Source organism: Jaculus jaculus, chromosome 12 (assembly GCF_020740685.1).
Source record: "Jaculus jaculus isolate mJacJac1 chromosome 12, mJacJac1.mat.Y.cur, whole genome shotgun sequence".
NCBI classification, from domain to species: domain Eukaryota; kingdom Metazoa; phylum Chordata; class Mammalia; order Rodentia; family Dipodidae; genus Jaculus; species Jaculus jaculus.
In genome coordinates, this window is record NC_059113.1 from 38143770 (window position 1) to 38157285 (window position 13516).

Consider the following 13516-nt stretch of genomic DNA (forward strand, 5'->3'; position numbering starts at 1 on the left):
TTATAAATACCTTTACAGGGGGAGTGCAGGCTCTCCAACCACTTGGGAACTTCCAGCTGTTGATGAGTTTTTCCCTCAGTTGGGCCTGGACCCTGGCCCAGGCCAAGCAGGGTTGAGCTGAAGGGAGGGGCCCCTAGCCCTCATTCTCCACAGGAGCTCCTTTATCCCCTCCAGCTCCCCAAATGGCAGGAGCTCCTTGAAATATCTTTTCTCTCTTTCCTTTCCATGTTTTTGCCCGGCCCTACATGTGGGATCTCTAGCCACATGGGTGCCTTTCGTAGGCTCTATACTTTTCTCAATAAATATAATAATTTAATAATTATCTTTCTTAGTCTTTTTTTATTCAATTCTTTGATTAAAATTGGAAAAGAACTTAGGGTTTGGGGTTCAAGGACTTTTCTGGACACCATTAATCTGCATTGCCTGTACCAATGTGTGGTGAGGGATCTTCCTCCATCTAGGAGAGGGCTGAGTAAAGATACTGCCCACACCTCCAAATCATTATGGAGAGTGCTTTCATATGGGTACCTAGCATCCAGTCTTGGTGCTTGTGTCCCTGCTCCCAGGCTCTATAGAATAACCACCCACCTTGCTGACTACACTGGATTCCTTGGAAACTGCAGCCGGACGCTTTTTACTGTGACACACCCCGCTGATGCAGGCAGAGACCACTCCTCACACCTTGGCCTCTCCAGTCACCAAGACCCCAGGGTTGTTTCTCAGGGTAACACTGTGCTGTCTATACTTCCAAACCATGTGTGTACTCCTCTTCTAGGCTGGATATTTGGACACATGTTGGCCTACTTATTTTAACTCAGCCTTTGATTTCTGTACTTGTGTTAGATTTGACATATTGAGTGCTCATTTCACGCATTCTGTGCCTTCCATATGTTCACTCTGCTGCTGCTGTTTGACTATACGACCCTTTCTAGGCAACTCAGAATGTACCATAATCGGAAAGCCTAGTTTAACTTTTGGTTTGGAACTCTTTTGCCTTTCCCATCTCACCATTTGTTAGCCAATTTTTTTTCTTTCCTAGATAGCTGACCCTGCACCTTAGCAGGTTATCAAACACAGCTTAACAGCTTCACCTATTTGTCGTCTCTTCAAAGAATGCTTGTGACCTTTTAAGCATTTCTCTTCTTTTTACAAGTTGTCTTTTTCCTTTGCTTCTCATTTAACTCTTTCTCACACAGAACTTTGATTTCTTTCACTTTACTGGGCTACCACAACTCCTCTCTGTGCCTCAAAGACCACAGAGACCAGTATGTAGAGCTTGAAGGTACAGAATGTCTCCCCACCTTCCACCCATATTCCCTGAGCCAAGTGTGGAGGAAGCCATCCCTATTAACTAACTACTTCTGCTGCTCCAACACATTCAGTAACTGTACTGGACCTTCACTTCGGTGGAGCTCAATGTTGTTTTTGTTACAGACTTCACTATCTTATAACCTGCTTTGTCACTTGATTTACAGAGCCAGGAGTCTTCTCTGAGTCAACCGTTGCTAGTTTACTGTAATTTTGTTCACAAAATATCCTAATCCTTCGGGAAATACCACAGAACCCTCAATTGCACTTCACTTTAACCCAAGCGAGGCTAACGATATTCTCTTCCCTATTTAAACCCTATCCATTAGCTGGCAAGTACCGGTGTTTTCAAGTAGGTACTTGAGTGAGCACTCAATGGCAAGAAAGAATCCTTCCAGTAACATGTCATCAATGTAGTTAACATAAGTCTTCCAGATGCTGGAGGCTGGGTCTGCTGAAAACAGAGCCAGGTTTTCCTACAAAAGAAAGCAGACAGATATAAACCATGACAGCACAAAATCTGGTGTAATCATCACCAATAGGCGTGAACAAAACACACAAAGGAGAAACAGCCCTCTTTGTAGAATTTGCTATTACACGTCCTTAGAATCTGTTTTGTTGAAGGGTATAACCACTGATGGAAAGGAACGCAGATGCAGTTAATCATGAAGAGGACTTGGGGTCTTGCCCTGTCTCCAAGGAAGTGGGATGGGGTCTAGCTGTTTTCTGCTAAGGGTTGGGATATGTGTGCTGTGCTGGGGCTTCCTGCATGGATTATCGAGGGAGACACTTCATGGCAGGCGGTAGGGCAGGCGCAGGAAGAATGACAAAGAGTAGGGGTTTATGTTTCAAGGTTCAAAGGAGTAAATCATCTCTTGGATATTCCTTAGAGAGGAGATAGGATGTTCTGTGGTGGGCATTTGGTATTAGTTTGAAGCCTTCATCATTGTGAATGATTTAGGAAATACATCCTATAAGAAATGTATTTCTCTCTCTCTCTCTCTCTCTCTCTCTCTCTCTCTCTCTCTCTCTTTTCCATGCTTTTTCCTTTTCTTTTACATGACCTAGAGAACTCCCTACATCACCATACAAGCCATGTTTGGACATCAAGGAGAGGGGGCCTAAATGACCAATGATTCCAAGTACAGACATCCATTTTCATCACTGTAGAATTTTACAGCAATTCTCCAATGATCTGATATCTGAAGAAGGCAGAATTTAACTTGCAGAAGTAATTCTCGTATACAACACATGCACTTACCCCTTTAGGAAACGTTGCCATATTGTAAATCCCACTAAGTTTAAAAGATTTCATGATCCTGTCTTTTTTTTTAAGGTATGGTCTTTCTCTACAGCAGGGTGACCTGGAATTCACTATGTAGTCTCAGGTTGGCCTTGAATTCACAGTGATCCTCCTACCTCAGCCTCCCAAGTACTGGAATTAAAGGTGTGCACCACCATGCCTGCCTTGATCCTGCTTTTAATTTTGAACATTTTAAAAAGCATTACCCATACCTTTCCATCTTCAGAGAATTTAAGGCCTTTTTTAATGGCCTAAAACCTTTCACACAAGCCATCATATAGTGGTGATGCACGGTGGCTTGCAGGTGTTAATATATGTGTTAGACATAGTTTATGGGACAAACTTTTGTTTCATTAAAAAAAATGGTTCAGAGCCAGGTGTGGTGGCATATGCCTTTAATCCCAGCACTTGGGATTAGGAGGATTGCAGTGAGCTCAAGGCCACCCTGAGAATACATAGTTAATTCCAGGACAGCCTGGGCTAGAGCGAGACCTTACCTCGAACCCCCCCCCCCAGAAAAAGGTTCAGAAAATGTAATAGACTTTGCAGTTAGCAAAAAAGAACATTACAGTTGTAAAACTACCAAACAGGGCGGGAGAGAAGACTTAGTGGCTAAGGTGCTTGCCTGCAAAGCCTAAGGACCCATGCTCAAGTTTCCAGACCCAACATAAGCCAAATACAAAAGGTGATGCAAGTGCTCCAGGTTGCACATGCATACAAGGTGGCACACACATCTGGAGTTTGAGTGCATTGGCTAGAGGCCCTGGTACACCAATTCTCTCCCTCTCTCTCTCTCTCATAGAAATAAAATTGAAAAAAAAAAACAACCAAACAAGCCAAAGGTGGGCTCATGTCTGTAATTGTAGCACTGGGAAGACTAGAAGATCCTGAGCAGAGGGCTAACCAAGGCTACACAAAAAGGCCCCACCTCAAAAAACAAAACAACAGCAAATCAACTAATTAAGTAAACAACAACAACACCTCACTACATTTGGTGTAAAGCAGATCCAAAAAGCTTACAAACTTTAAGCAGATGAATATAATGAACAGCACGAGCGTATATCATCGCCAAACTGAGAAATAATCAAGGATTAAGAATCTATTAAAGGAAAGCTGAGAGGAGGCAACATGTCACCTGCAGAGGAACAAAGGTACGAATTTTGCAGCTTCTTATGCAACACACTGTAAGGTGAAGACAATGGAATTATGTGTGCAATAAAACACGACTACTCAGACATCCACGAAATATCTTTCAAAACCAGAATGTAACCAGGACATGTTTTAGATAAAATCTGAAAGAATGTGTCCTCAGCAGGCCTGAACTTTGACAGACTGAAGAAATTCCCTTTAGTTTGAAGAGAGAGGAGCCCAGACAGCAGTTCAGGTTTACAGAGAAATAAGCATGGCAATGGCATGGGGTGAACAGACAACACTGATAAGATTTTTCTTAAATCTCTAATGTAAAATTACAACAATTAATTATAGCATTTAACCTGTTGATTATGAAATATATTTAGTATATGTAAATACATACTTCACAATAGTAGTACAAAAGAGAGGTAAGGGGCTTTGGTGAGCTCTTCTACTATTACAAGATTGCTAAATCTAATGATAAAACTAAATTGAAACCTCCTTCTCTTTACCTACTTGTAAATAAATAAAAATATTTTTAAAAAGAAACCTAATACAGCCCCCCAAATTTAATGTGTATGATAAGATCTTAAATAGCAACCGAGGTGTGAATATAGGGTGCTGACAATTATACATGAGCCAAGAAATTAGACATGGAAATTGGATGAGCAAAACAGAATGAAGACAAAATAAAACATGTAGCAGGACTGGAGAGATGGCTCAGCTGTTAAGGCACTTGTCTACAAAGCCTAACAACCTGGGTTTCATTCCTCCTTACCCCTATAAATCCAGATGCACAAAGTGGCACATGCATATGGAGTTTGTATTCAGTGGCTAAATGTCCTGGTGCCCCCATTCTCATTAATTCTCTCTCTCTCTCTTTCTCTCTCTGTCCTTGCAAATAATAAATATTTAAAACAAAAACAAGTGGCAATAACATAAGCTAAATCCCACCATATCATTGTTTATCTCAAGTGTAAATAGTCTAAGCATTCCAACTGTTGTTAGATAAAAAAGGTTATATTTTTACTATGCTTGATGGAAAAATAGGTTAAAGGTAAAATCATGGGGAAAATGTAATGAATTAGGAGAGAAAAGTTATCTATTAACAGAGTTTCATATCCACAATAAAAAACTGTGACAGTACTAAAGTATTAAATACGCAAATCCACAATTGTACAGGAGATTATAATAGTCTATCTATAGCAATCAATAGAACAAATACTCCAACAAGGCCAGAAAACATACACAGCATCATTATAGCCATGTTTCCCTTTGAGCTCTTTCTGTTTATGTAACACCATGCCTAGCAGAAGTATAAACAATTTCAAGTGCTCAAGAAATAATGAATAAGCAATACTATTTTCTAGAGTGTGGGGGAAAACTTAGTTAATTGCAAAATACTGAAATCTTATGAAGTATCTGTCTGACCATGGTACAGTCAGTAGAGTTAAATCAATTAGACTGGTATCTAGAGAAGCCCTGAATGTCAGAAAATTCAACAATACCCTTCTGAGAGAACCCTGAGCTAACAAAGAACACAAGAGAAACACCTGAACTTTGGGATAAGAAGGAAGCAGAAGCAGAGTCTCTGTGGCATAAATTAGTGTCATTGAATTCTTATTTATTTATTTAGTCATTTCAGTTTTTTTGAGGTTGAGTCCTGCTCTAGCCCAGGTTGACCTGAAATTCACTATTTAGTCTCAGGGTGGTTTTGAACTCACAGTGTTTGTCTTACCTCTGCTTCCAAATGCTGGGGTAAAAGGCCTGTGCCATCATGCCTAGCTAGTATCATTAAATTTTTGTAGCAGATTGTAAGAAAGGAAGAGAAGGAAGGAGGAAAGAAATAAGGAAGAAGAGAAAGGAGGAAGGAAAGATAGAAAGAAGAAAAGGAGAAAGGACGGAAGAAGATAGAAGGAAAGGAAGGAAGCAAGCAAAGGAGGAAGGAAGGCAGGCAGCAAGCAGCCCTAAAATGAGTATTCTAGGTCTGATCCGTGGGAAGTTAGGACAAATAGGTAAAAAATAATAACTGGAATGAAATAATAAAAATATTAGGCCGGGCGTGGTGGCGCACGCCTTTAATCCCAGCACTTGGGAGGCAGAAGTAGGAGGATCTCCGAGAGTTCGAGGCCACTGTGAGACTACATAGTGAATTCCAGGTCAGCCTGAGCCACAGTGAGACCCTACCTCGAAAAACCAAAAAAAAAAAAAAAAAAAAAAAAAAAAAAAAAAAAATATATATATATATATATATATATTAATTAATGAATGAAAACGGTCAAGCTTAAGATAGACAACTAATGGAATCAACATCTACTTCTTTACAAAAATTTGCAAATTTTTCTTTAAATCCCTTGTAACTCACTAAAAATAAAGTGAAGAAACAAATTATTGCTATTAGGACGAAAGAGAAATCATCCATATGCATCTGAAGATACATAATGATAAATAATAGTGAATGATTCTTCATCAATACATATGAAAACAGGTAAAATGGATAATTATGAGAAGCAACCTGAAAAAGCCATAAATGTGACATATAAAACCCTACCAGAATTTCCTTTTATCTGCCAAAGAAATCACTATCAAGCACTTATCCCCCAAACAATCTCTCTCTCTCTCTCTTTTGCCACCATTTAAGATGGAGATAAGAACAATCTCCTCTAAACCAAGAAAATAAAAAAAAATGCTCCCAACTTATTTTATAAGGCTCGAATAGCTATAACTCAGTGGTAGAGAGCATGTTTAGAATGCCTGAGGGCCTGGGTTCAATCCTCAATACAAAATACAAAAATCCTGCAAATACTGTTGATGTCACATACTTGGGCTGCAGGACACTGAGAAATAAAGGTGAAGCTGAGATGGAAAACTCCCTGTTGATTAGCTGTCAGGATGCTGGAAAGACCTATGCAATCTGCTGGGGGAGAAAAGTCATCAGTGGTCTTAGCCAGCAGTGGGCCATGCAAGTTTTAAGTGTAACTACTGGTGCAATATGACATGTCTGTTATAGGGGTGAACTTCTCTCAGATTGAACTTGAGGCTCACTCGACAGAAAGGAATTCTTAGCTGGTACTGAAAACTTGAAAAGCCTATGGCTAGGGAAGTGATAAGCCACGGGGGTGGAGGGGAACTTCTACTGTCTTCAGATTAAATGGATATATTATGCTCACCAAACTTCCCTCAAAATTCATATGCTTATACCCAAATATTAATGTTACTATCACTTTTGATTAGAAGCTTTTCTTTCCACATGTCATTGACTACTGGAGTGACTCAAAACTCACCAAAGTGCTAAGAAGTGACAGTTTTGCACTAAATGAGACATCTCTATCACATCCTTCAAGGCGTAAGGAACATTGTGGAAGAGATGATGGAAAGAATGTAAAAATCAAAGGAAGGGGATGACTGCTTACAATACTACCTTCCAGACACAAAATGTCCTTGATATTAATAACCTCATAGGGGCTGATGTTACCTATATAAGACACACATACAGGATGGGAAAAAATTGACATCAAAACAGAAAGTAGACTAGTTGGAAAGAAAAGATTCAGTGGAATTGGGATTCTGAAGGCTAAAAGGGAAGGTGCTATGGGGGACTTATGACCATGGTATAGTGTTTATGTTTCTTGAAATTGTCAATAAATAAGTTTTAAAATCCCCAACATTAAAACACAAGGCTAGAATAACCTTGATACCAACACTGGATGAGAACATCAAAGTAGACATAAATATTCATGTTTCATTGTGCACAAAATCTCTTAAAGTTGTCAAACCCAACCTGATTTTATAATGTATGAAAAAAGATTATAACATGATCAAGTGGATTTATTTCTGACATGTAAAGTAGGCTTAACATTAAGAAAATCAATATGCCCATTGTCAGAATAAAGGAGTAACATCATATAGCCATTTTAGGAGAGGCATAAAAATCATTGCTAAAATTTATGTCTAGTAATGAGAAAATATTTCATCCAACTAAGAAAAGAAGGGAATTTCCTTAATCTGATAGTGAACATACATACACAACTCTACAGATAATACTATACTTGGTGGTGAATTAATAAATGTTTCTCCAGATAATTTGAAATGAGCAAAAATGTTCACTCTTACCACTTTAATGCTATATCAGAATTTCTAGACATAGTAATAAGGTATGAAAAATAAACAAAAGTCATAATGGGGCTGGAGAAATAGCTCAACAGTTAATGCACTTGCCTGCAAAGCCAAACGACCCAAGTTTGATTCTCCAGTACCCATGTAAGCCAGATGTGCAATGTGGTCTATGTATCTTGAGTTCATCTGCAGTGGCTAGGAGGTCCTGGCCACCCATTCTCCGCCCCCCTCAAATAAATTAATAAATAAATATAAATAAGTAAATCTGCATCCAGATGCCATTATAGCTTCCAGAACGAGCCACTCATCCAATTCAAAGTGAACAACAGATATACACACTTCATAAAGAAATGCACATAAAATGGCTAGTCAGCACAAAAGTGACATTTCTGGAAACCCAGAGGGTGGATGGGGAGATGAACATGAATAAAAAAGGCAGACATCTGAACTTTTAACTTTCTCTGCTGAATTACTGAACTTAGGACCAGATAGTATTAAAGAAATCAAGTAAAAGGAGTCTAGTTCAAAGGCAAAACTTAGAAAATTATTTCATTCATTTAACTAGCTATAATTTGCATATGGCTGGTCATCTTAATTATGTTTCAAAGCACAAACAACCCCTACATAGTGACTATGTGATTAATTCTGGCAAAAGCCAATCTACTGGACACTGCTTGTGTGTACTTCAGTGGGGTTGGTACTGATGGCCATTTGTATCCTCCCCAGTGTTTACCAGAAGCTTCAGCCCTTGATGGTGAGGCATGCAGTTGCCCTGACCACAGCAGAGCACAGAGGCTTACTGTAGAAAGCACAGAGCTGAGCATTCTCTCCCCTTAGATCAAAGGCATCCAGGGATGCTGTGGCACTCTTTCATCTCTCCAGGCTCTCTAGATGCAGGCTGTGTGGATGATGTTGCAGGGCCACATTAGGTTGCGTGGTGGGTTGGGGATAGGGTAGTTAGGGTGGTGGACCATTTAGGACACTGCCTCGGGCATCTCTTTCTATTCCCTTGAGGTTAATCCATGTAACAATCAAGCAATGTCACTTTTAATTAACAGCGTTAATTAATTTTGACGTATTGACACCAGAATGTAGCTTTGTCTTTCCCTTATTAGCTTTAGTTCTGTTGCTGCTGGTATGGATTTTAGTCTTACCCACAGAAGATACAAAATCTATTAATGATTCTATTTTCCAATCTTCCCCCTGCCTTTCTTCTTCTTCTTTTTGCCTCCAAGCATCCTTACTGGTGCTGTCCCCTTACTGTGTCCTGTGTCTCAGACACTGGTTATTACCTGAACAAGGGAATGAATCTTAAGGCCAGATTCTTTGATGAGACTGTAGTACTTTTCTATGCGATCCTGTTGATCATCCAGAGAAAGAGGGCATTCTGTTTTTCCATCTTTTTTCTTAAATATAGGAGACACCCAGGTTTTCATTATGTTTTGAATTGTTTCCACATTGTCTTTAGATTTTTGAATTCGTTGTTCAAGATCATGAATGCTACTCGTGATTTGAATGACATAATCCCAAATGCCTGTTCCCCAAAAGAAACGGAGTTAAATGAAACACCGTGGCAAAGCTAAAGGGCTGTTTGTTATGAAGATGAGGACTTAGGCCTGTGTGTTTTATGAGGCCTTTCTGCAGAAACTTCATTATCATCAGAACATTTTCCTTCCTTATATTAAAAGCCAACCTTTCCCACCATACTGATTATGGAAGAAGAGAAACAGAAAAAAAAAAAAAAGGTGATGCTTACCTACCCAGCACACCAGCACATGAAAATTGAAACAGTTGCTAGGAAATATCAGTACAGCTTGTTGACTTGGATCAATCAGTGATTTTTCATAGCAACTTTCAATGTGTTAAATGTTGAAAATATCTTTCCTGAATTCAGTCTGAACATGTTCAATAAGACATTTCAGGATTTTCATGAACTGACTTTCTTTTCTAATGTTAACTTCCTTGAGGACCCTCCTTTTAATTAATATCTCTCCCCTGTGGTTCCTGGCATTTCATATTTAACTCCATGATGGCTTTAAAAAATATTTTATTTATTTATTTAAGAGGGAGGGATGGAGAGAGAGAGAGAGAATAAGAATGGGCATGCCATGACCTCCAGGCACAAAAAATGAACTCCATATACATGAGCATCTGGTTTACATGGGTACTGGGTAATCTAACCTGGGTCTTTATGCTTCACAGACAGGTGCCTTAACTTCTAAGCCACATGATAGAATTTTACATTCATGGCCAGTCTTGTATGATTTAGGTTGTAAATATATCTGTTGTGCCCACTAAGTGTGAGATCCTTGAGGAAAGAGAACATGTATCATATACCACATGTCTCATCTTCCTAGAGTCTCTCAAATTCTACCCTGCTCATGTTAGTCAGTCAGTAAAAGCTGAATTGAATTGTGAGTTATCCTTTAACATGCTTATCATATTGTTAAGGAAACTGAGCACTAACTATAATAATCAGAGTGTTATTCATGGAGCATACAGTATATTCAGAGTCTCCTAAAGTGCTGGCTGCAAAAAGTTCTAAATCTACAAACCACTTCATAAGAGGAGGAGAAAGACTTCCAATCTTCCTTGCTTTCTGGGTTGGATATGCGTTTCCAACCCAAAGCAGAGTACCAGTGAATCATTTGGAGTTCTATTTTCAGACTATGACACCCTCTTTCTTTCAGACTGCAGGTGGTTCACTGTTACCTTCTGTTTTCCAGTCCAAAGCTTCCTCTGCAGCTCTCAAGTGCAGATCAATATTCTGCAGCTCTTCCTTCACTAGAGGAAATTCCACCTCGAGCAGAGTTGTTATAACCTTGTTGTACCAATTTGCCATCAACTCCAGGTTGGCCACAAGCTGCCTGTAGAACTCCCTAGAGGAAAACATTGCAGCTGCAGGCTCGGGGATATGCTTTGTCCTTCTGGGATCAAGATATCGCATTTCTTTCAGCACTGAAATCAGCTGGAGGAAAGAGTCAAACATAAGGAGCAATTGTTCAGGACTGGTGAAAACGCAGTGTAGAGACCTTGGGTCTCTCTGCCTCGGCTTCCTTCATCTCCTTAAAGCTAGTCTCAGAGAAGGAAGAGAACTTGGGAAGCAGCAAGATTGCCACCATAAACACAAAGCAAGAGCAAGAAGAGGGATCTTAAGAAAGGAGTTCTTTGCAATAAAGGGGAAAGATACTTCTTCCCTGTGCTCAGGGCACCTGCTGAGAGATTGGCTCATGTTGACCTGTTCTGCAGAGGGGGGCTGGTTTGAGGGAGCAGGGTGACCTGTCTGAGCCACCCACATGCATGTGAAACCTCAAATGCAGACTTCAGTTTTCTCTTCAAATATCATGCACAGAGGCATAATGACACTGACCAGACTGAGAAAAGCCCATGACAAGGCTTCGTGCCATGGGCTTATTTGGGATATCTCATATTTCTGTAACCCTATGCTGGCATTTTCTTGTATTTTAATATACTGAGAGGTCAGGATATCAGGATATGGAAGTCATTAAGAACCCTCTGAACTTCCGTGGGCTCTCTCCACATTTACTGGCAACTGGGGAAATGCAAATCCAAACAGAAGAAATCCAAGGAAAAAAAGTAGAGAGGTCTTGGTGGGTTTGCTAGACACTTCTCTACTCCTGCTTATTTATTAGTATCTGTCAGTGGGAACCTGCCAGGGCTGGGAGTATAGAGATAGGTGATAAAGCATTCATAATGCCACAGGTTTCTGTCCCCACCTCACAGAAAGGCTATGGCTGCCAGCTCACCTTCCAGTGGACAAGCTTTCTATTGCTGACCACAAGCCCTTCCTTCAGAGTAAGGCACATGCTAACCCTTCGGAAGGGAAATGAACTTAGTATCCTAGCTTACTCTGAAACAAGCTTAAGATGGATATAAAAAAACTTAAATGTAAGAGATTAAACAAATAAGAGAAAATGTGTGTGGCTATTTATATGATACTGAAGTCATGGAGGCCATTGCAAACATAAAACCACAAAGCACAACATAAAATTTTATATGCATAAAATACCAGACACATAATAAGATGGAAAACTGTAGAAAATATTTGAAAACATTTGTTTTTTTTTCTCTCTTCCTCCCTCTGTTTCATTCTTTCTCTTTCTTCATTTGTAATTTTTGTTTATTTATTTCCAAGCAGAGGGCAGGGAGGAAGGATGATCCAGGGTCTCTTGCCCCTGCAAAGGAATTCCAAGTGCATGCACTACTTTGTGCATGTGGCTTACATGGGTACTGGGAAATCAAATCCAGGCCTACAGGCTTTGCAAGTAAACACCTTTAACTGCTGAGCAATCTCTCTAGCCCCTCTTTCTTCTTTTTTGAGATAAGGTCTCATTTAGTCCAGGCTGGCTTCAAGTTTGCTATGTAGCTGAGGCAGGCTTTGAATACATGATCCTTTTGCCTTCACCATCAATAAATACCCTCTTCAAGTTTCATAGATCAAAATGCTTCCTGGGGACATTGCTCTCAGCTGAGCACCACAAGTCTATAGTCTTTTTCCAAAATCTACTCCTTTGGGATTTATCATATATGGCTTAGTCAAGATAGATTTTTGCCTGTTGGGGTGCTGACTCCAATTTAGATTACAGATGGATTCCTTGAGGACAGGAGCTAAGTCTTATTACACTCCTGGTGGTACCTCCAATGTCTTGACAGTTGCCTTCACATAAATATTCAAGGTAGACCTTAAATATTTGGGACTGGATGGTCAGTCAGAGATATTTTGCAATAAGCTCACAAACTATGTAATGTTGTCTTGGTCATGAACAGACAGCATATATATAACCATGGTTCTGTAGGATCATATGTAGTTACACTGTAGCAGTCTTAACTCATGTAAGCACAGTCTATGATGCTTGCACAATGACAAAATCATTAAGCATCACATGTCTGCTTTACTATTGTACAAAAATCAAATGCAGGATGTAACTTCTTATGAGCAGTTCTTATATATATATATTTATTTAAAAAAATCTTTAACCCTGAAACCAGCACAGGGTGACATGAAATGCCTTATGAGCCCCAAATGAAACTATTGTCACCCATCTGACCTGTGGGTTGAAGTTGACTGTGATTTGCTTTGTGATGGGGTCACGCTGCAGAAGTGGCAGGGACAGATTGTACTGTGACTTCTCTGATACTGTCTGACACCAGTCCTCATAAAGCTTCGTCTCGTACCTATACCAACCAGAAACAACAGTCACCTCATATATAGCCTCAAATTTAGTTGACTCCAGGCTGCGCTCCATAACACCAACTGTAGAAACTATTGGTCTTTCCCAGCCAGGCTGGGGTAGTTCATGAAACTATCTACTGGCATCTCTAGGGGGGGCAGATTCAACCATAGGAGAATATAAATATCCCATGTAATTGGGGAGATAAGAGAAGTCGTGACTACCTCCAGAAACACTGAAAAAGGTTACTGGTAACATTTTCTCTCATATTAACCTTCATGTTGCTAATGTACATTTGTTATTCAGTCATCACACATTGACTGGACATGTACTATGTGCTAGGCTTTGGAACAAAGCAGTGAATAAACCACTTATGATATATTCCACTAAGGTTTGGGACTATAGATAGGTCACCATAATAGAGTGTAGCAAGGATAATCGTGGAGACAAGGAAGGTTTCTGGGAG

General features: G+C 39.8%; 1 protein-coding gene across 1 annotated transcript in view; it reads right to left on the bottom strand.

Annotated features, from left to right (window-relative positions):
• The window catches only part of Dnah9 (dynein axonemal heavy chain 9), a 369830-nt gene that overhangs the window by 318182 nt on the left and 38132 nt on the right, over positions 1 to 13516 (bottom strand). Inside the window, exons 12-15 of the mRNA XM_045131009.1 lie at positions 12928 to 13054; positions 10571 to 10826; positions 9151 to 9392; positions 1649 to 1784 (exon numbers count right to left, since the gene is read on the bottom strand). Of these exons, the coding sequence (XP_044986944.1) occupies positions 1649 to 1784; positions 9151 to 9392; positions 10571 to 10826; positions 12928 to 13054 (761 nt within the window). The remainder of the gene's footprint in view (positions 1 to 1648; positions 1785 to 9150; positions 9393 to 10570; positions 10827 to 12927; positions 13055 to 13516) is intronic.